At 45.0% G+C, this 23,252-nt stretch overlaps 1 protein-coding gene across 4 annotated transcripts in view; it reads left to right on the top strand.

The window, feature by feature from the left end:
• anapc1 (anaphase promoting complex subunit 1) overlaps positions 1–21,376 on the top strand; it is a 234,040-nt gene extending 212,664 nt beyond the window's left edge. For 3 of the 4 annotated variants that reach the window (XM_085997868.1, XM_085997866.1, XM_085997867.1), the window contains exons 45-48: positions 3,330–3,425; positions 13,078–13,273; positions 18,859–18,993; positions 21,004–21,376. In XM_085997868.1, coding sequence (XP_085853994.1) covers positions 3,330–3,425; positions 13,078–13,273; positions 18,859–18,993; positions 21,004–21,119 — 543 coding nt within the window. In that variant the 3' untranslated portion in view covers positions 21,120–21,376. The remainder of the gene's footprint in view (positions 1–3,329; positions 3,426–13,077; positions 13,274–18,858; positions 18,994–21,003) is intronic. The other variant, XM_085997869.1, reaches the window with a different exon arrangement.
• Positions 21,377–23,252: the final 1,876 nt, after the last annotated feature.

The raw sequence follows: 23,252 nt of genomic DNA, 5'->3' as shown, positions 1-23,252 counted from the left end.
CAGCCTGTTACTGCAGTATGATGTGATTACCAGCCTGTTACTGCAGTATGATGTGATTACCAGCCTGTTACTGCAGTATGATGTGATTACCAGCCTGTTACTGCAGTATGATGTGATTACCAGCCTGTTACTGCAGTATGATGTGATTACCAGCCTGTTACTGCAGTATGATGTGATTACCAGTCTGTTACTATAGTATGATGTGATTACCAGTCTGTTACTGCAGTATGATGTGATTACCAGTCTGTTACTGCAGTATGATGTGATTACCAGCCTGTTACTGCAGTATGATGTGATTACCAGTCTGTTACTGCAGTATGATGTGATTACCAGTCTGTTACTGCAGTATGATGTGATTACCAGTCTGTTACTATAGTATGATGTGATTACCAGTCTGTTACTGCAGTATGATGTGATTACCAGTCTGTTACTGCAGTATGATGTGATTACCAGCCTGTTACTGCAGTATGATGTGATTACCAGTCTGTTACTATAGTATGATGTGATTACCAGTCTGTTACTGCAGTATGATGTGATTACCAGCCTGTTACTGCAGTATGATGTGATTACCAGTCTGTTACTGCAGTATGATGTGATTACCAGTCTGTTACTGCAGTATGATGTGATTACCAGTCTGTTACTATAGTATGATGTGATTACCAGTCTGTTACTGCAGTATGATGTGATTACCAGTCTGTTACTGCAGTATGATGTGATTACCAGCCTGTTACTGCAGTATGATGTGATTACCAGCCTGTTACTGCAGTATGATGTGATTACCAGTCTGTTACTGCAGTATGATGTGATTACCAGCCTGTTACTGCAGTATGATGATTCCATCTGGCACGACGGTCTATTGAAACTTATTGAAAGTGGTGTAGGGGGAAAAACATATGATGTAATTAAATCAATGTATACAAACAATAAATGTGCAGTTAAAATTGGAGACAAACAAACAAAATACTTCCCACGGGCGTGGTGTGACGCAGGGCTCGCCCATCTCACCGACACTCTTTAATATTTACATAAATGAATTGGCAAAACTACTTGAACAATCTACAGCACCCGGCCTCACCCTATATGAATCCAAGGTTAAATTCCTCCTCTATGCAGATGACCTGGTTCTGCTGTCACCAACTAAGGAGGGTCTACAGCAGGACCTGGATCTGCTAGAGTCGTTCTGTCAGACCTGGGCCCTGACAAACCCCCAAAAAACCAAAGTCCTTGTGTTCAAGCAAAGACCCAGACATCAGGGACCCAGAATAAATTTCACACAAGGAACAACTAAAATTGAACAAACCACTAACTACACATACTTGGGCTTAAAAATCAGTTCTACGGGAAATTTTCATCTGGCTGTGAATGAACTGAAAGAGAAAGCAAGAAGGGCTTTCTATGCCATTAAAAAATCAATCCAAATAGAAATTCCAATTAGCATTTGGCTCAAAATTTTTAAATCAGTAATTGAACCAATTGCACTCTATGGCAGTGAGGTGTGGGGACCGCTAACACAACAAGAATTCGCAAAATGGGACCAACACCCCATTGAGATCCTACATGCAGAATTCTGTAAAAGTATCCTCCGGACCCAAAGGAAAACCGTAAACAATGCATGCAGGGCAGAACTAGGCCAATATCCATTAATAATTACTATCCAAAAAAGAGCCACCAAATTTTGGAAACACCTAAAAATGAGCAACCCCCACTGCTATCATTACGAAGCCCTGAAATGCCAAGAGAGGACCATAAAGAAGAATACCCTCAGTCAACTAGTCCTGGAACTCAGTGAAGTCACTACTAACAATAACCAGCCCCAGGACAGTGACATCGTAGCACAGAGAATTCGACCCAACACAATTGTCACTAAGCAAAAGGAAAAATAACTGTCATATTGGGCAGAAACAACAAAAACCCAAAACAAACTCAATTGCTACTTGGCCCTAAACAGACAATACAACATGGCTGAATACCTGACCATGGTAAAGGATAGCAAACTGAGAAAAACCTTGACAATGTACAGACTTAGTGAACATAGCCTGGCCATCGAAAAAGGCAGACACAGGCAGACCCGGCTGCCAAGAGAGGACAGGATATGCTCTCACTGCAGTCAGGGAGTGGTGGAGACAGAGATGCACTTCCTCACAGCTTGTGGAAAATATCAGGGCATCAGGGAGAATTTCTACCCAAAATTCACAAAAATATGCCCTGAATTCAGAAATTTGAATGACGACCAAAAACTCCCATACCTACTAGGGGAACAGAGAAATTGTGTAACCTTAGCGGCACACTATGTTACAGCTTGCCATAAACAGAGGGACAACCATTAAATCTAAGAAAAGAGTATATACAAATTATATGAATGTATATTTATACACTCAGGGATATATCTGTTTATACACTGTATGGATAGATCTGCGTTTGTGTTCAACCATAAATGTTTTTCGATGCTTTGGCAACATAAGATGTACCTTGTCATCATGCCAATAAAGCGAATTGAATTGAGTGTAGCACTCCAACTGCTGTCCCGTGTGAGATCAGCCCAGACTGGGGTGGGATAGAACCTGAGACTTTTGGGGTCAATGTAGCTCTGCCACTCCCTGAGCTGTCAGGGCACCTGCTTTTGTTCCCTTAATGATTGCGACGTAATTGTAACCCTCAATGGCACGGAGACACTGCAATAGCTGGACAAGGCAACGCGAACAAGGTGAAAGTGCCAGAGTGGGAGCCTTCAGCCTCTTGCATTTGATGCTGCACCACTTCTGTTTTTCATCAAGGGAAGCGAGGATTGTCCATTGGATGTTGCTTTCATTTTTCTTTTAAGTCGGGAATGAGTTGGGCATTTTGCTGCGAAGCGTGCTTGAATTCTGTGTAACCTCCACCCACAGAGACGCCGCTGAAATTGGAAATCTGTAGATGTGGGAAGTGGTGTGTTCAAACGCACATTCACCATCTTACATTGGCAATCCTGTACCCACCGCCTCAGCCCTGCGGATAACTCAATCAGACTATTGTCTTGTCAGCTTTGTTTGAATTCCCCATGTACTGTTACAGATTGAAAAATGCACAAGTGCTGAAAATTTAAGATATTGAAGTGTCAAGCTTGATTTTTCAGGCTTGAGTGGAGTAGTTGTTTTTTATTTTATGTAGTAAATCCACGTTGAAGTCCTCTTAAGGCCCAATCTGAATGAGAGCTGAATTTAATTATCCACATTTCATCTACGTATATGACAAAGTGAAAAGTGGTTTATTGCTGATTGTTATGATGTACCTTTTGTGATTGTTAATAACATAATATTGTTTTTATCAATAAAACCGTTCTCTCCCTTCAGAAACAGGAAGTGCTGGACTTGCTCTCATCTATCCTATATGAATGCGTTACTCAAGAGAAGCCAGAAATGCTGCCTACATATATGGCCATTGACCAGGTAAAATAGGTATCTTGTGGGTTCTTAGGGCATTTTCACCATTTTCTCCACTTACTGTATCTACTACCTCTCCATGCCACACACGAACTTCAGGTGAGGAGGCCAGTGTGAAACCTATTCCCAGATCTCTTACCAATTTCACTTGGAACCATAGAAGTTTATAGGACAGAAGGCCATTCGACTCACCGTGTCTGTGCCAGCTCTTTGCTAGAGCAATCCACTACTATTCCCACTGCCCCGTGCTCTCCCCAAAACCCGTAATGTCCTCTAATTCAAGTATTTATCCACTATTCCCTCAAAGGATCAAATTACCTCAAACATTCCTAGCTAGAGCTAGGAGTGTTTGAGGTAAAGACATTTCTCCTAACCTCCGCAACTATTTTAAATTGATGACCCCTTTTCACTGACTACCCAAGTGGAGGAAATAACAACAGAAAATGCTGGAAAAACTCAGCAGGCCAGGCAACATCCGTGGAGAGAAATTAGAGTCGACGTTTCGGGTCTAACCCTTTTTCAAAACTGGAAAGGAAATGAAATAGATTGAAAGGCAGGGCTGGGAGAGAACAAAAGAAGTGAAGAGACATTAAGAGGTATTCAAAACGAGACGAGATGGTGATAGGACTAGTGGAGACAAAAGACGGCTCAGATTAGGTGTGAAGTGTTCCGGCAGAATGAGAGACAGCTGCCATGTGGGAGAGAGAAAAAAGGAAAGGGGGGGGAAGGGAAAAACCAAAACAAAGGGGTGGATAAAAAATATAAGTAAAAATGTAATAGGGGCCGAGGTTATGATCTAAAATTGTTGAACTCGATATTGAGTCCGGAAGGCTGTAAAGTGCCTAATCGGAAGATGAGGTGCTGTCCCTCGAGTTTACGTTGAGCTTCCGTGGAACAATGCAAGAGGCCGAGGACGGTGAGGTCCGAGTGGGAATGGAGCGGTGAATTAAAATGACAGGTGACCGGAAGCTCGGGGTCACCCTTACGAACTGAACGGAGGTGTTCCACAAAGCGGTCACCCAATCTGCGTTTGGTCTCCCCAATGTAGAGGAGACCGCATCGTGAGCAGCCAAGTGGAGGAAATAGTCTTTCCTTATTCTCCCAATCAAAACCATTATTTAAAAAACCTCCATTAAATCTCCTCTTGGTCTGATCCAGTAGAAATAATCCCAATATCTCAAATCTCTCCTTATAACATCCCTAGCCTCATCCTGGTGAACCTATGCTGTATTTGCACTTTCTATAATGAGGTGCTGAAAACTGTCCGCACTACTCCATCTGTGGCCAAAGCACTGGCGTTGTCCTCTAGGGACCTATCCATAAGAGGATGTTGCCGCAACCAGCTTCTTCTAACCATTATGGTTCAGGGCTCTCATTTGTGCCTCATCGGCAGTAAGGCTCATGCTGTTAAGGAGAACTTTTATGTTGTCATCCCATCTTGTTCTGGGTCTGCCACGTGGCCTCTTCCATGTTGGTGGTGGTTTTGATGGTGAACGCTCTGGCGGGGTCAGACTCGGGATGGAGCATGAGGTGTCCATACCAGAGGCGTTGGTAACAACCAACCAACCCAAGCATTGTGCAAACTTATCATTGCCTCTTTACTCTTGTACACAATGCCCGATTGATAAAAATCCAAAATTATATTGGCCTTTTTTATGGCTTTACTTGGGCTTTCTGCAAATTATGTATTTGAACCCCTAGATCTCTCTTTATTCACGTCCTTCAGTGTCATTCCATTGAGTATGTACTTCCGCTCCTTGTATTTCCTCGCTTTACATTAAGTTACACACGTAGCCACGCAATTGGGGAGATGCAGAAGGATGAACCCGCAGAAACACTCCTACTTTGTGGTGCTCAGCTTCTGCTGAGTGGCTTTTCATAATGGCCGAGATCAAGACCTGGAATTTGTACAAGATTTCAGCCACGAATCCATCTGGTACCATTCCGTGTCTCAATGCATTGGATCCACAGTATACAGCGCTCTCCTATATGTGGGTATAGAACACTGGTGCTCCCGATATAGTCTGGGTGCCACTTGTAGCCTAGACCCTCATTTCACTTGTGGCCATTGCTGTCGAGTTGCAGAGATATCTCCAGAACTGGCCTTCAACAGTCGTTCCCGCAGTCTTTCTGTTGGCGCTCACGAAGCACGAGCATAATAAATGCAATTGGGGAACGGTAGCATAGTGGTTATGTTACTGGACTAGTAATCCCGAGGCCTGGACTAATGATCCGGAGACGTGAGTTCAAATCCCACCACAGCAGCTGGGGAATTTAAATTCAGTTAATTAAATAAATCTGGAATAAAAAGCTAGTATCAGTAATGGTGACCATGAAACTATCGGATTGTCGTAAAAACCCATCTGGTTCATTAATATCCTTTAGGGAAGGAAATCTGCCGTCCTTACCCGGTCTGGCCTTTATGTGACTCCAGACCCACAGCAATGTGGTTGACTCTTAACTGCCCTCTGAAATGGCCTTGGTAGTGAACTACTCAGTTGCAACAAACCTCCAAGAAAAGCAATAAGAAGAATAAAACCGGATGGACCACCCGGCATCGACCTAGGCACTGGCTTCGGACACGAAAACGGCGCACCCAGCCCAGTCAACCCTGCAAAGTCCTTCTCACTAACATCTGGGGACTTGTGCAAAATTAGGAGAGCTGTCCCACAGACTAGTCAAGTAACGGCTTGACATAGTCATACTCACAGAATCATAACTTTCAGCCAATGTCCCAGACTCCTCCATCATCATCCTTGGGTATGTCCTGTCCCACCGGCAGATCAGACCCACCAGAGGTGACGGCACAGTGGTATGCAGTCAGGAGTGAGTGGCCCTGGGAGTCCTCAACATTGACTCTGGACCCCATGAAGTGTCATGGCTTCAGGTCAAGCATGGGCAAGGAAACCTCCTGCTGATTACCACCTACCGCCCTCCCTCAGCTGGTGAATCAGTACTCCTCCATGCTGAACACCACTTGGAAGAAGCACTGAGGGTAGCAAAGGCGCAGAATGTACTCGGTGAGGGACATCAATGTCCATCACCAAGAGTGGCTCGGTAGCACCACTACTGACCGAGTTGGCCGAGTCTTGAAGGACATAGCTGCCAGACTGGGCCTGCGGCAGGTGGTGAGAGAACCAACACAAGGGAAAAACCTATTTGACCTCGTCCTCGCCAATCTACTTGTCACAGATGCATCTGTCCATGACAGTATTGGTAGCAGTGACCACCGCACAGTCCTTGTGGAGACTAAGTTCCATCTTCACACTGAGGACACCCTCCATCGTGTTGTGTGGCACTACCACTGTGCTAAATGGGATAGATTCAGAACAGATCTAGCAGCTCAAAACTGGGCCTCCATGAGGTACTGTGGCAGCAGCAGCAGAATTGTATTCCACCACAATCTGTAACCTCATGGCCTGGCATATCCCTCACTCTACCATCACCATCAAGCCAGGAGACCAACCCTGATTCAGTAAGGAGTGTAGAAGAGCATGCCAGGAGCAGCACCGGGCGTACCTGAAAATGAGATGCCAACCTGGGGAAGCTGCAACACAGGACTACATGCATGCTAAACAGCGGAAGCAGCATGCTGTAGTCACAGCTAAGTGATCCCACAATCAATGGATCAGAGGATCAGATCAAAGCTCTGCAGTCCTGCCACATCCAGTCGTGAATGATGGTGGACCATTAAACAATTAACAGGAGGAGGAGGCTCCATGAATAGCCCCATCCTCAATAATGGTGGAGCCCAGCACAGGAGTGCAAAAGACAAGGTTGAAGCATTTGCAACCATCTTCAGCCAGAAGTGCCGAGTGGATGATACATATTGGCCTCCTCTTGAGGTCCCCACCATCACAGAAGCCAGTCTTCAGCCAATTCAATTCACTCCACGTGATATCAAGAAACGGTTGAGCGCACTGGATACAGCAAAGGCTATCGTGCTGAAGACTTGTGCTCCAGAACTAGCCGTGCCTCTAGCCAAGCTGTTCCAGTACAGCTACAACACTGGCATCCACCCGACAATGTGGAAATCTGCCCAGGTATGTCCTGTCCACAAAAAGCAGGACAAATCCAACCCGGCCAATTACCGCCCCATCAGGCTACTCTCAATCATCAGCAAAATGATGGAAGGTGTCATCGACAGTGCTATCAAGCGGCACTTACTCACCAATAACCTGCTCACTGATGCCCAGTTTGGGTTCCGCCAAGACCACTCAGCTCCAGACCTCATTACAGCCTTGGTCCAAACATGGACAAAAGAGCTGAATTCCAGAGGTGAGGTGAGAGTGACTGCCCTTGACATCAAGGCAGCATTTGACAAAGTTTGACATCAAGGAGCCCTAGTAAAACTGAACTCAATGGGAATCAGGGAAAGCTCTCCACTGGCTGGAGTCATACCTAGCACAAAGGAAGATGGCTGTGGTTGTTGGAGGTCAATCATCACAGTCCCAGGACATCGCTGCAGGAGTTCCTCAGGGTAGTGTCCTAGGCCCAACCTCCTTTAGCTGCTTCATCAATGACCTTCCCTCCATCATAAGGTCAGACGTGGGGATGCTCGCTGATGATTGCACAGTGTTCAGTTCCATTCGCAACTCCTCAAATAATGAAGCAGTCCATGCCCGCATGCAGCAAGACCTGGACAAAACATTCAGGCTTGGGCTGATAAGTGGCGAGTTAACATTCGCACCACAAAAGTGCGAGGCAATGACTATCCCCAACAAGCGGTGTCTAACCACCGCCCCCTTGACATTCAATGGCACTGCCATTGCCGAATCCCCCAACATCAACATCCTGCGGGGGGTCACCATTGACCAGAAACTTAACTGAACCAGCCACATAAAAACTGTGGCAACAAGAGCAGGCCAGAGGCTGGGTATTCTGCGGCAAGTGTCTCACCTCCTGACTCCCAAAGCCTTTCCACCATCTACAAGGCACAAATCAGGAGTGTGATGGAATACTCTCCACTTGCCTGGATCAGTGCAGCTCCAACAACACTCAAGAAGCTCGACACCATCCACAACAAAGCAGGCCACTTGATTGGCACCCTATCCACCACCTTAAACATTCACTCCCTCCACCACCGGCGCACCGTGGCTGCAGTGTGTACCGTCTACAAGATGCACTGCAGCAACTCGCCAAGGCTTCTTCCCCTCCAAATTACACACCATCCTGACTTAGAAACATAGAAGATAGGAGCAGGAGTAGGCCATTCGGCCCCTTGAGCCTGCTCCGCCATTCAATGAAATCATGGCTGATCATCCAAATTCAGTACCTGGTCCCTGCCTTCTCCCCATATCCCTTGATCCCTTTAGCCTTAAGAAATATATCCAACTCTTTCTTGAATATATTTAATGAATTGGCCTCTACTGCCTTCTTTGGTAGAGAATTCCATAGGTTCACCACTCTCTGGGTGAAGAAATTTCTCCTCATTTCAGTCCTAAATGGCTTACCCCTTATCCTTAGACTATGACCCCTGGTTCTGGACTCCCCGGCCAACATAAACATCCTTCCTGCATCTAGTCTGTCCAGGCCTGACAGAATTTTATAGGTTTCGATGAGATCCCCTCTCAATCTTCTAAACTCCAGTGAGTATAAGCCCAATCGACACAATCTCTCCTCATACGTCATTCCTGCCATCCCAGGTATCAGCCTGGTGAATCTTCGCTGCACTCCTTCCATGGCAAGAACGTCCTTCCTCAGGTAAGGCGACCAAAACTGCACACAATATTCAAGGTGCGGTCTCACCAAGGCCCTGTACAACTGTAGCAAGACATCCTTGTTCCTGTACTCGAACCCTCTTGCTACGAAGGCCAACATACCATTTGCCTTCTTAACCGCCTGCTGCACCTCAATCAACTTTATTGTCATTGTTAGTGCACAAGTGCAGTACAACGAAATGTAGGCTTGCGGCTCCCGAGATTGTACATTTAGATTAAGACGTTTAAACATTCAACATACATTTGGCTTGTAATACATTAACATAAACATAACCATAATAAAGTGCATTGGCAGATGTGCAGGCTTTAGAGTTTATTTGTGGAGTTCAGTAGGATGACAGCCCTGGGAAAGAAGCTGTTCCTAAATCTGGTCGTACGGGTGCGAATGCATCTATAGCATCTCCCAGGTGGCAGGAGGGCGAACAGACTGTGGCTGGGGTGGGTAGGGTCTTTGATGATGGACCGTGACCTCCGTAAACAGCGTTTCTGGTATATGTGCTCTATGGTCGGTAGCCGGGTGCCGGTAATGCGTTCGGCAGTTTTGACTACCCGCTGCAGGGCTTTCCGGTCATAGTAGCTACAGCTGCCATACCATACTGTGATACAGTGCGTCAGGATGCTCTCTATTGTGCAGCGGTAAAAGTTAGAGAGGATCAGGGGTGACAGGTTACATCCCTTCAGCCTCCTTAGGAAATATAGGCGCTGCTGGGCCTTCTTCACCAAAAAGGAGGTATTGAGGGACCAGGAGAGGTCTTCCGTGATGTGGACTCCGAGGAACTTAAAGCTGTCCACCCTTTCCACCACAGCCCCATTGATGTGGATGGGGGTGTGACTTCCGCCTTTAGACTTCCTGAAGTCCACAATGATTTCTTTGGTTTTCTTGATGTTAAGGGCCAGGTTGTTATCGGCGCACCACTTCACGAGATGCTGGACCTCCTCCCTGTAGGCTGACTCATCGTTGTTGGTGATCTGGCCTACTACCGTGGTATCATCCGCAAACTTGATGATGGTGTTGGAACCATGAACAGCCACACAGTCGTGGGTGAAGAGGGAGTAGAGGAGGGGGCTCAGCACACATCCTTGTGGGGCCCCCGTGTTCAGGGTCGGGGGGGGAGGTGTGGTTACCTAATTTGACAGACTGGGGTCTGTTTGTTAGGAAGTCCAGGGTCCAGTTGCAGAGGGAAGTGTTCAGGCCAAGAGTGTGGAGTTTGGTGGCCAGCTTGTTGGGGACGATAGAGTTGAATGCTGAGCTGTAGTCTATGAACAGCATTCTGATGTAGGTCTCTTTACCATCTAAGTGATTCAGTGCAGAGTGTAGAGCAGTTGTGATTGCATCCTCCGTTGATCTGTTTGCACGATAGGCAAACTGGTGTTGGTCAAGAGAGGCGGGAACACTGGCGTTGATGTGAGCCAGGACCAGTCTCTCGAAACACTTCATTATGATGGGTGTGAGTGACTGGTGCACAAGAACACCCAGGTCTCTTTGCACTTCCCCTTCTCCCAATCTATTGCCATTCAAATAATAATCTGCCTTCCTGTTTTTGCCACCAAAGTGGATAACCTCACATTTATCCACATTATAGTGCATTTGCCATGTTTCTGCCCAATCACCCAACCTGTCCAAATTGTTCTGGCGTTTCACGACCTCCTCCTCACAGCATACCCTCCCACCCAGCTTTGTGTCGTCTGCAAATTTGGAGATATTGCATCCAATTCCCTCGTCCAGATCATTAATATATATTGTGAACAGCTGGGGTCCTAGGACCGATCCTTGCGGTACCCCACTAGTCACTGCCACTCGGAAAACGACCCGTTTATTCCAACTCTTTGCTTTCTGTCCGCCAACCAGTTCTCTATCCAAGTCAATACCTTGCCCCCAATCCCATGTGCCTTAATTTTGCACACTAATCTCTTATGCGGGACCTTATCGAAAGCCTTCTGAAAGTCCAAATACACCACATCCACTGGTTCTCCCTTATCTATTTTACCAGTTACATCCTCAAAAAATTCCAGTAGATTAGTCAAGCATGATTTACCTTTTGTAAATCCATGTTGACTTTGTCCGATCCTGTCACTGCTTTCCAAGTGCTCTGCTATTACATCTTTTATAATGGACTCTAGCATTTTCCCCACTACCGATGCCAGGCTTACCGGTCTATAATTCCCCGCTTTTTCTCTACCACCTTTTTTGAATAGTGGGGTAACATTAGCTACCCTCCAATCCATGGGTACTGTTCCAGAGTCTATCGAGTTCTGAAAGATGACCAGCAATGCATCTACTATTTCTAGGGCCACTTCCTTAAGTAGCCTGGGATGTAGATTATCAGGCCCTGGGGATTTATCGGCCTTCAGTCCCATCAATTTTCCTAACACCATTTCCCTACAAATACTGATTTCTTTCAGTTCCACCCTTTCATCAGACCCTATGTTCCCCGGCATCTCTGGGAGGTTATTTGTGTCCTCCTTTGTGAAGACAGAACCAAAATATGTATTTAGTTGGTCTGCCATTTCTTTGTTCCCCATTATAAATTCCCCTGATTCTGACTGCAAGGGACCTACGCTTGACTTCACCAATCTTTTTCTCTTCACATATCTATAAAAGCTTTTACAGTCAGTTTTTATGTTCCCTGCTAGCTTACTCTCATATTCTATTTTCCCTTTCTTAATTAATCCCTTTGTCCTCCTTTGTTGAATCCTAAACTGTTCCCAATCCTCAGGATTATTATTTTTTCTGGCCAATTTATATGTCCTCTCCTTGGACCTTATGCTATCCCTAATTTCCCTTGTTAGCCACGGTTGAGTCACCTTTTTTGTTTTATTTTTATGCCAAACTGGGATGAACAAATTCTGTAGCTCATCCATTCGGTCTTTGAATGTTTGCCATTGCCTCTCCACCGTCAACCCTTTGAGTGCCATTCCCCAATCAATCCTACCCAACTCGCTCCTCAGACCATCGTAGTTTCCTTTATTTAAATTGAGGACCCTAGTCTCTGAGTCAACTACTTCATTCTCCATCTTAATGAAGAATTCGATCATATTATGATCGCTCCGACTTGGAAGTATATCGCCGTTCCTTCATCGTCGCTGGGTCAAAATCCAGGAACTCCATCCCTAACAGCACTGTGGGAGTACCTTCACCACACGGGCTGCAGCGGTTCAAGAAGGTGGCTCACCGCCACCTTCTCAAGGACAATTAGGGATGGGCAATAAATGCTGGCCTTGCCAGCGACGCCCACATTCCATGAATGAATTTTTTTTAAATGAAGTGGGACTATCTGCATCCATCGCACATTTGAAACGGTTCTGTTTAAACCGCAGGGCCTATGAATCTTAAAGAACAATCTAAATGGAAGAAAACGTGTTCCATCACTAAATATGGTGTGGAGATGCCGGTGTTGGACTGGGGTGGACAAATGTAAGAAGTCACACAACACCAGGTTATAGTCCAACAGCTTTATTTGAAATCACAAACTTTCAGAGCGCTGCTCCTTCGTCAGGTGAAGTGGAGAAATGCATAAAGGCACAGCTTATATAGTCAAAGAATAATGATGTAATGTTTTCCTGACTGACCTGTTTGGACACCATTCACACCTTTGATTGCTGTGATTATCTCTCTGCCGAGGTGTGATAAATGGCAGTTAGAAAGATTACCTGTAAACATCTGACATTATTCTTTGACTATATAAGCTGTGTCTTTATGCATTTCTCCACTTCACCTGATGAAGGAGCAGCGCTCCATAAGCTTGTGATTTCAAATAAAGCTGTTGGACTATAACCTGGTGTTGTGTGACTTCTTACATCACTAAATAGTTCAACGATAAGCTTCATTGCATTTTCCTAAGTAATATCTTTTTTTAAAAGAAATAAATTTCCGTTGCATTGTCGTCCAACTGAGAAGATAAAAGACTGATCAATTTGGTACTGTTTACTCGTTTCAGGCTGCGAGGAGATTAGAGCGGAAAGAGATGTCGGAAACCTTCGAGCTGTGGCAGATAAAGTTAGTGCAGCAGTTCTATAACTGTGTTTGTCTCCAGGATAAGTTTAAAAACAGCAGCACGGAACTTCTCATCAACCCCGAGTTTCTCCTTGCCATGAAGAGCACGATGGACAACACCCTGGATCAGTGGCTCCACGGTAAACACTTGCTGTCATTTTGTGTTTAGATTGTCGATGGCCTCTCGGCCATTTGGGTTGGAGACGTGTGATTTTAAAGTTGAACCTGTATGTTTTACCTCAAAAATTAAAATCGTTGAGTTAAACCCAATTTTAAAACAAAAGCAATTTGGATGGAAGGGCAACATTATTGTTCCTGGAAGAAAGACATTGATAACCTTCAATTTATGTGGCTGGTCCTCTTGCAGACTGTTCTCGGGCTGTTTTTTTTGGGGGGGTGGGGTGGTTCCTATTCCTGCGGGGTTCCTATTCCTGCTCCTGCTGAATGCTTGGCGAAAGATGAGCATAATCAGTCCCCCCCAATGACTCCACGGGCTTCAGCAGTAATTGGCCAGGAAGCTCTGTGCTGAGTTAGTTGATCTCGAGCAAGCTGGCAGTAGGTGTGTCGCAATTAGCTCTCGTACTCCTAGGTTACGGGGTGGTGGGTGGGGGGGAACCAGCCACTGTTCCCATTCTGACTCATTATCCCAAAGCCCTTGTCATGAAGTGCACGTGTGTGGATGCCAGTTGAAGATGGAATTGGGCTCCGCTGTGGAACTCTCAATTGTCCCAATAACTTGCCAAGGGTCAAAGGGCAAGCAGGAATATCGGTCACTTGGACAAGGTACTGGAGGGTGACCAGCCCCATGAAACCATACCCCAGTCAAGGAGTCAACACCTTGAGGAGAGGTAGGAGAGAAGGAAATAAATGAATCCGATTAAGTAGACATTCTATGGGGAATCCGTTGACATATATCATTGCAGTATGTCCGTAGTATGGAAATGAGTGAGCCTTGTTTACGATGACATAAAATGAATTAACGAGGGAGGCAGCAGCAAGGACACATTAAGGCTAAACACACACGCACACACAAAAACTTGTACTCATCCTTTCACATAGGGACAGAAAATGAAGCAAGAAGTAAAACGTCATTCTTTGGGTTTACGCCGAGACCAAGTTCCCCTATTTGTTTCAAAATTCAATGAGGAACTGTCAGTGTTGGGAGATAACTGCTACTGTTGTCCTTCCTGAGTGTCAGTCATACTGACACAGGCATTGCCAGAACTAGTCGTGCAACAAGCGCAGTCACCTCCTGATGGTTCCAAGTCAAATGATTCAATAATTTGAATTGAGCATCGTAAATAATGCAGCAAACGGAGTATTCAGAGCTCAAAAATCATGTTAACCACTCATATTAATTCAAATTGAGTCTTCCTATGATGCATATGCATAATATAATTGCTACATTTCTGTTGTGAATTATGAACACTAAAATTGTCCAACATTCAAATGCTTTAATTTTTGATATCTTGTTCCGAGATTCTGATCTCAGCAAGTCACGTGTTTTTAAAAAATAAACATTGCTCCATTTATAACATCCTGTGCCCTAACTATATTTGACCGGTGCTGATTTTATAGTTTGAAAATCAAATAATTTTAAAATCCAAATATAGAGGAGAGCATCCGATAAGTTAAATAAATGTGCCGGAGTTTTATTTATAGTGACCCAGGTCCTGAACAAGGTGCATGTTTTCCATTTCTATTTTGTTTGAATTCTTTTTCAGCCATCTTCCCCTCCGCTCTGAATGCAGTGACTCGTGGCTCATGCTAAGGCTCCCTGGTGCTGTCCACCCTCCAGTACCATGTGTGAGCCTACACTAGGTGATGCCATGCATTTTGGCCATTGATGGGACATTACAGCCAAAGCCTGACCCCACCCTCGCCCGATGCCTATACCCGCAGTTTCCGGCTAGGGTCGTTGGATAGCGATCAGGAGCAGGGACCCCAACTGATTTTTATCTGTGCCATTTCTCAGCCCAAGGACACTAAGGCCAACCACAAATGCCTCTACCACATTCCTGGCACCAGCTAACTCTCCTCCGCTCAATTATGGATCCTGAGGCCTTCTCGATCTGTCTCTTTTCAGGTTTAATTACTACTGTCAATTTTCAAATAGACTCTTACAGTCGGAGGTCTAAAGATGAGGGAACAGAACAGTGCTGTTGAAAATAATACACTTTGGTCCCTTGGTGCTCGGTTGCTATAGACAGCTTGTAGCCCAATCATACAAACTAGAAGGTCCCACGGTACAATAATCCCCTGTCTGCTGAGTTTGCTGATATTCAACTGGGTGGCGGGCGACGTGCTACAACTAGCATGGGTGCCCCCTGGCTAGGGATGAGTAAATCAACCAGGGGGGTCTACATACACAAATCTTTGAAGGTGGCAGGGCAAGTCAAGAAGGCTGTTTTTTTATTTTAAAAAGTATACGGGATCCTTGGCTTTATTAATAAAGGTATAGAATACAAAAGCAAGGAAGTTATGCTAATCCTTTATAAATCATTGGTTAGAAAGAAAGACTTGCATTTATATAGCACCTTTCACGACCACCGGACATCTCAAAGCACTTTACAGATGAAGTACTTTTGAAGTGGAGTCACTGTTGTAATGTAGGAAATGAGGCAGCTAATTTGCGCACAGCAAGGCCCCACAAACAGCAATGTGATAATGACCAGATAATCTGTTTTTGTTATGTTGGTTGAGGGATTAATATTGGCCAGGATACCAGGGATAACTCCCCTGCTCCTCTTCGAAATAGTGCCATGGGATCTTTTACGTCCACCCGAGAGAGCAGACGGGGCCTCAGTTTAACGTCTCATCCGAAAGACGGCACCTCCGACAGTGCAGCACTCCCTCAGCACTGCACTGGAGTGTCAGCCTAGCTTTATGTGCTCAAGTCCCTGGAGTGGGACTTGAACCCACAACCTTCTGACTCAGGTGAGTGTGTTACCCCCTGAGCCACAGCTGACACTTAGGCCCCAGCTGAAGTATTGTGTCAAATTCTGGGCACCGCACTTTAGGAAGGAAGTCAAGACCTTAGAGAGGGTGCAGAGGAGATTTACTAGAATAGTACCAGGGATGAGGGACTTCAGTTATGTGGAGAGACTGGAGAAGCTGGGGTTGTTCTCCTTGGAGCAGAGAAGGTTAAGAAGAGATTTGATAGAGGTGTTCAAAATCATGAAAGGTTTTGATAAGAGTAAATAAAGAGAAACTGTTTCCAGTGGCTGAAGGGTCGGTCACCAAAGGGCACAGATTGGCAAAAGAGCCAGAGGCAACAGGAGGAAAAACCTTTTTACGCAACGAGTGGTGGACTTCGGGTGAGGACAGGATTGGGCTTGGCAAAGATGTCCCTTACAATTGATTGACCATCTAACACTTACTGTCTAGGTTCTAGATCTAGGTAGCAGAGGGCAACCAGTGCCTGTTGAACTATAGGCCCATAAGGAGGGGAGAAAAAAAATGGCAGTGAACATTTCTGACCTGGGAAAGTGCTACGGTTACTTGAAGTGTTAAAAACAGAAGTGACGGAACACAATTGAATGATTTTTCCGTAAAGTTTTGTCATGAATGTTATCTTTAATACAGCTAGATAATGGAACTAGATAACTCTCCTATGCCGAGAGCCTATTCCTGTCTGATAAACAAATAAACCTTCCCCCCAACCACTGCCTGCTTCTGCTGTGACAGAATCCAGACATATTGAAGCATTGTATTACTAACTGCAGTCGTTGTGTGTCATCGGTGTGTAATTTGACGATTTGGATAAAATATACAATGGCTGAACACAAGGAAAGGAATAATGTTTTGAATTGTATTTTTATAGGGCCATGAGTTCAATTATTTGTATATGTTCTGAAGCAACTTGTTTATAATTAACTAAACTAATTTAGTATGTTTGACCATTTTAATAATTTTTCCTGCAATTTTTGGCTTTGTTCTGAGCCAAATTGTAATTATTCATGAATTGTCCATTAAATTTTTACAATGAATTGGGACGGGCATTCTGAAGACAGAGGCAATGACATCATCAAGTATCACAACCTCTTCCCTCCGCCTGACGGCAGCGATGTAACCCCAGCAGTGCTTCCTCTCATCAGTCATTCTGCCGCCTATGACAGGAAGTAGGTTGTGCGGTATCTCACCACCACTTGGTTTTAGCTTAGTATTTCTGGTTTGTGAGACCGGTCCTGACCCTCGGTACGTTCTATAAAGGAACTAAAAAGTATTCTAATTGTGGTCTCCGGCTGCAAGAAATTACCTTGGTGCTCTGTCTCGCTGTAAGCTGAGCGACCCAAACCGGTTTGGCTGGCAACTCTGCCTCAAAGAATGTGTCTCCTCCGTACCCTAATGCTCCAAATTAAAAAGAATATTTTCTCTGCCTCCCCTCCTGAGACACTGGTTCTAGAGATTAGCAAGCAGCAAAACACAATGATCTCATCAGAGCTCCCTGCAATCCAACAGGCAACTCCCAACTCCTATTTACATGATTTTTGCTCTTTGTTGTTGAAGCTGATAATTGACAAACTTTGCGGTTTGCTGGGAAGGCTATTACAGTGATCAAGCACAGTAAATCCTCACTGCTGCTGCAAGCTCTCATCAGAAAGGACACCTCGTACTGATGGATTCCAAAGGACACGACTAGTTGAGTTAGTTGGGGGTCGGAGTGGGCCAGTGGTTGACTCCATCACTCCAATTGTTGCTGTGTTCTGAAAGTATAGGTGGCTAGAGAGAATAGAAAGGAATGAAAGCACAAAAAGAAAGGTTTTTAACTAACTTTTGAAGAGGGGTGGGGGGGGGGGGGGAGATGACGAGGTCGAGTTAAGGTACTGGACTGGCAATCCAGAGGTCGTGTGTTCAAATCCCACCATGGGATTGTCGCGCAATTGAATTAAATAAATCTGGTAATTTGTGGGCTGGTGCCACAAAAAATTATAGAAAAATAGGAGCAGGAGTAGGCCATTCGGCCCTTCGAGCCTGCTCCGCCATTCAATATGATCATGGCTGATCCTCTATCTCAATACCATATTCCCACTCGCCCCATACCCCTTGATGCCTTGAAAACTGCCGGATTTTTCTAGGAACCCAACTGGTTAATGTCCTTCAGGGAAGGGAATCTGCCACCAATGTTCCCTTCAATTTTTTTTTGGGTGGGGTTGCGCAGCCCATTCAAATTTCCATGCATGCGCGGTTATTTCTATTGAAAAGCCGCTGAACAGACTGCGTGACCTCCAGAGTGCTGCGTGGCCACGCAGCTTAGCGGGAACATTGCCTGCCACCCCCGACACGTGATTCCAGTCCCCGCACTGTGTGGTTGACTCTTAATGTCCTCTGACACGGTTTAGCAACCCAATCAGTTTTTACAAACAACTGTTTAAGAAGGTGCCCCCAATATCCACTGCTCAGAGCAACTTGGAACGGGGTAATGAATTGCCAACATCATCCAATAAAGAGGTACAGTGAGGGGTCAGGAACAAAATGGCAAATGAACTGTTCGAAATGAGGGTGCAGAGAACAGGAAGTATGCTGGTGTCGGAAATATTAGTTCATTGTGGGGAAAAAATACCTTGGTGTGTCTGAACTCTCTTTATAAGACCAACAAATGGAGATCATGTGACGCTCACAATAAAGGTGTCAATGAATCAGTTACAGAAAGTTCACTGTATACTTGTGAATTAAAATGATCAAAATGCTTGTATATTTTTCCTCCCCAAACTATTGCTTTTAGCATCGGGTGATGTGCTGTTACATTCCTACCTAAGTAGTCAGCCTGTGGAAGAATCGCAAGTCAGTATGCTGGCTTGTTTCTTGGTCTATCATTCAGTCCCTACACTCCAGCAAATAGCAGCAACAGGAATTGAAGGTAAGGGTGAAACTTTATCCCAAGTCTGATCTGGAATGCGCTGCCTGAAAGGGTGGTGGAAGCAGATTCAATGGTAACATTCAAAAGGGAATTGGATGAATACTTGAAGGGGAAAACTCTGCCGGCTATGGGGAAAGAGTGAGGGAGTGGGACTAATTGGACAGCGCTTTCAAAGAATCAGCAGAGGCACAATGGGCCGAATGGCCTCCTTCTGTGCTGTGCTGAATTCTATAATTCTGAATCCTTTGTTAGTTGTAAAATATGGATTGTGCGATGAAAGATTAAAGAACTATTAGGAAATCATATATAAAATGAAACTGCAAATAAAAATAAGAAAATACCTTAATTCAGTATTAGCTCTGTCAGCACCTGGAGAGAGAGAAGTTCTTTAACATTGTTTAAAATCATGGCGGGTTTAGATAGAGTAAATAAAGAGAAACTGTTCCCAATGGCTGAAGGGTCGGTAACCAGAGACAGGGCACAGATTTAAGGTGATTGGCAAAAGAACCAGAGGCGACATCAGGAAAAACTTCTTACGCAACGAGTGGTTAGGATTTGGAATGCACTGCCTGAGAGGATGATGGATACAGATTCAGTAGTAGTCTTCAAAAGGGAATTGGATAAATGTTGAAGGAGAAAAAATTGCAGGGATCTGGGGAAAAAGTGGTGGAGTGGGACTAACTGGATTGCTCTTCGAAAGAGCCGGCACAGACCTGATGGGCTTAATGGCCTCCTGTGCTGTATTTTTCTATGATTTCAGGTAGACGCCCTTCATCAGAACTGTGCGATCAACTAGCAGACTCTTCCACTGAAGGGTCTCTACCCAGAACGTTAACTGGCCTTCTCTGTTCAGATACCCATGGGCCTGCACATCCTCATTTATTCCCATTACCTTGGAGACATAATCCAGAAACTAGTTTTCTTTGAAAATAAAACACTAGTATGTTTGTAAACATTTTGCAACTCCGAACTGAGCAGGTACCAGCCCTCCGGGAGATGTCTCTCGATGTGACGCAGCTGTATCTTTGGTGTTTGAGAGCAAGCCATTCAGGTCAGTTCCACAGGTGTCCATCCACCTCTCCAAGGATAGCGCTCCGCAGCCCCCCTCGATGGGATCATCTACTTCAAGGATTATCTTTTCAGAATGGGATTGGGGGAGCACTTGCTGCTGTGGCATTGACCGTTTCCTTCCTCTGTTCCTGACCTGTGTATACTTCAGCTCCTCCATTATAAGAAGTTGCCCTCTATTTATCTGATCAGATCTGTTTCCACGGGGATACTTTCATCCATCAACCAATCAGTTTAACTGGTCATTTATCTTGGTACTGCTTGTGGGATCTTGCTGTGTGAAAATTGGCTGCTGTGTTTCCCTACATTACAACAGTGACCACATTTCCAATCTAATATGGCTGTGAAGTGCTTTGGGATGTATTGAGGTTGTGAAAGGTACTATACAAATCAAGTTCTCTATTTAAAAACAATTCACATTTGATATATTGCAGATGACTGTTCCAGTCATTGTGGAAAATGTTAGGAAAGAACAAATTTACATTTATAAAGCACCATATCACATTGTCAGGACATTTCAAAGTGCTTCACAACCAATTACTTTTGAAGTAAAATTGTTATTATGTAGGCAAATTGCACAGCTAATTGTACACAGCAAGGTCCCGCAAACAGCAAATGAGATCCATGACTAGTTAATCCATTCCTGATGGTGGTGACTGAGGAAGGAGCGTTGGTGAGGACATTGGCAGAACTCCCTGCTCTTCTCCGAATAGCGCCACGGAACCTTTTGGATTCAACTAAACAAGAAGCAGATAGGGTTTCAGTTGGAGATCTCATCTGAAAGATATCTTTCTGCACTCCACTCATCTATCCATCCCCCTGTTAAATGCCGTATCCCATCAGCTTTTAGATTGCAATATCCAACTCTGCGCACTTTGGGATGACTAGAAATTGCTGATTTTCATGTTTTCACACGCACTGTACTTGTGTTTTATTCTTTAGGTACTGCAAGTTTTTCAGAACTCCTGCTGAAATTCAGCCGACTACATTTACCAGTGCAGGCATTGCTGAGGTTAGCCCCAGTGATTCTCGGTAGTCCCCAAGCAATGTTGGTTTGATGGTAACTGGTGCTTATTATGGCTCGAGACCCAGCAGGACCATCATTGACTTCTCTCTCTACTGTTTGGTTCCGGAGATGGCTCTGTGCCATTAAAAAGATTTTTTTTTTAATACCTTATGATTGTCATTGGCCTAAAGCACGTTAGCCAACATTAAATCCCACCAGTTGTTGCTGTGCATTGCCATCAAGTCTTAGATGTGCATCTGTTAACTGAAGATGAACTGAATTTGTGAATAAAAACCATCTACTTTTGCAGTTGGTTGTGATCTTTGATTTTGTTGTAAAATTTGCTTTACAAACATACAAAAAGGATGGACAGGAAAAAAAACAGCTGGTCCATCTAGCCTGTCTCACACTGTCATGGTGTAACTTGTACACACCATGACCCTCCCCCTACCCCCTCCTCCACAACCAGCCAGCCACATAATCTCCTGAAAGAGGCAAAGAAAAAGAGAAAAACCCCCATGCCATTTTAGGGGAGGGAGGCGGGGGAGGGCAGGAACTCTGGGAAATATCTCTTCGACTTTCTAAGGCAATCAAACAAGTTCAGGAGACCATAGTGACTGGGAGATGCATCCCCCAATGCCCCACATTTCCTTTATACATAATGATGTCAGTCGCAGTTAGGAACTCATCGCACGAGCGGCAACTTGTTCCATAGGTCGATAACTCTCTGTTAAAGAAATGCCTCCCGACACCTAACCTAGTTCTATGTTTACGTAACTTATACACACGTGCCCTGGTATCTAACTCAAAATAGACTTATCTGGACTGAACCTAACCCTCTCAGTATTTTAAAGACCTTAATCAAATTTCCCCAAACTCTGCTTTTCTAGAGTTAAAGGCCCCAGCTCTCTCAAACTATTGTGGCAACTAAGGGCCTTTGAGCTGGGTATCATTCTAGTGGCCCTCTTCTGAACCTTTGCCAGAGCCTCTATATCACCCACCATGTGAGAGGACCCAAACTGGACACACTATTCTAGATGAGGCCTAACTAAGGTCTTGTACAAGAACAGTATAGTATTTTTTGGTTTTGTATTTGATCTTCCTGATAGTACATTCGGACACTATTTTCTTTTGCAATAGCCTCGCAGCCCAGAGAATCAGAGACTATGACACCCCCTGGGTAGGGTTGCCAACTCCGATTGGAGGTATTCCTGGAGGTTTGATCACGTGACATCTGATCACGTGACACTTGCTCGCAGCTTGCAAATATTATTCTATTTTCCTTATAAAGGTTGGATCCCCCCTGTAGTTAAGCAGCTTTGCTTGTGGTTTCACGGCAGCAGCTGTTGTGCGAGAGGTTCCGAGGACCAGGAGGCCTCCTGTGAGCAGGCGAAGAAAGTACACAGATGCGAACTGTGAACGTGAAATACGAGCTCTACTTTTCTCCTGGGCTTCTAGCTCCGGGAGATTAATCTTCCATTGCTGGAGACTCCCAGACTATCAAGGAGGGCTGGCAACCTGATCCCTACCCATTGACCTGGGATAGAGCGAGCAAACATCAGCCAGAATTTCTGCTCCTGATCACTACCCACTAACCCAAGGATAGAGAGGGAATGTCAGCCAGGGTTCCTGCTGCTTCTAAATGATGTTCTAGTCTCTGCCTCAATAGTCACTTGTGATGAAGCATCCCATGGTCCAATGGGCCTCAGGGTGAAAACCTTCCTTCTGCCTTGGTTCTTCCAGTGAGAATCGTTGGTCTCCATCCCCCTGTTCCATCATTCATCACCAGTGTAAACAATCTTTCACTATTTACCCACAGTAAGGTCCTTGGGTTCACTGGCTGCTCCTCTCTTGGCACCTCACCACGTTGCTGCTGCTCTCGGCTCTGCAGGAAATGCTGAGCCCCATAACCATCCCTATTCCACAGTCTCTCCCCCCTGCACATCACAATCCCCCCCCCCCCCCCCGCTGACCTCACGTACCCAGTTTCCCCCATCCAAGCCCTAATCTCTGCCACCCCCCCTTTCCCAGTCCCTGTTTATAGCCTAAGAGAAAAATTGCATTTATATAGCGACTTCCACAACCTCTGGACATCCCAAAACGCTTAACAAACATTGAAGCACTTTTGAAGTGTAGTCATTGTTGTGAATGTAGGAACCATCCCCTGACCCTGAGGCCCAGTGTC

The sequence above is a fragment of the Somniosus microcephalus genome, chromosome 9 (assembly GCF_052327205.1).
Source record: "Somniosus microcephalus isolate GS21.2 chromosome 9, FLI_Smic_1.0, whole genome shotgun sequence".
Taxonomy (NCBI): Eukaryota; Metazoa; Chordata; class Chondrichthyes; order Squaliformes; family Somniosidae; genus Somniosus; species Somniosus microcephalus.
Note: the sequence above shows the minus strand (reverse complement) of the source record. Positions and strands in the feature narration are given on the sequence as shown.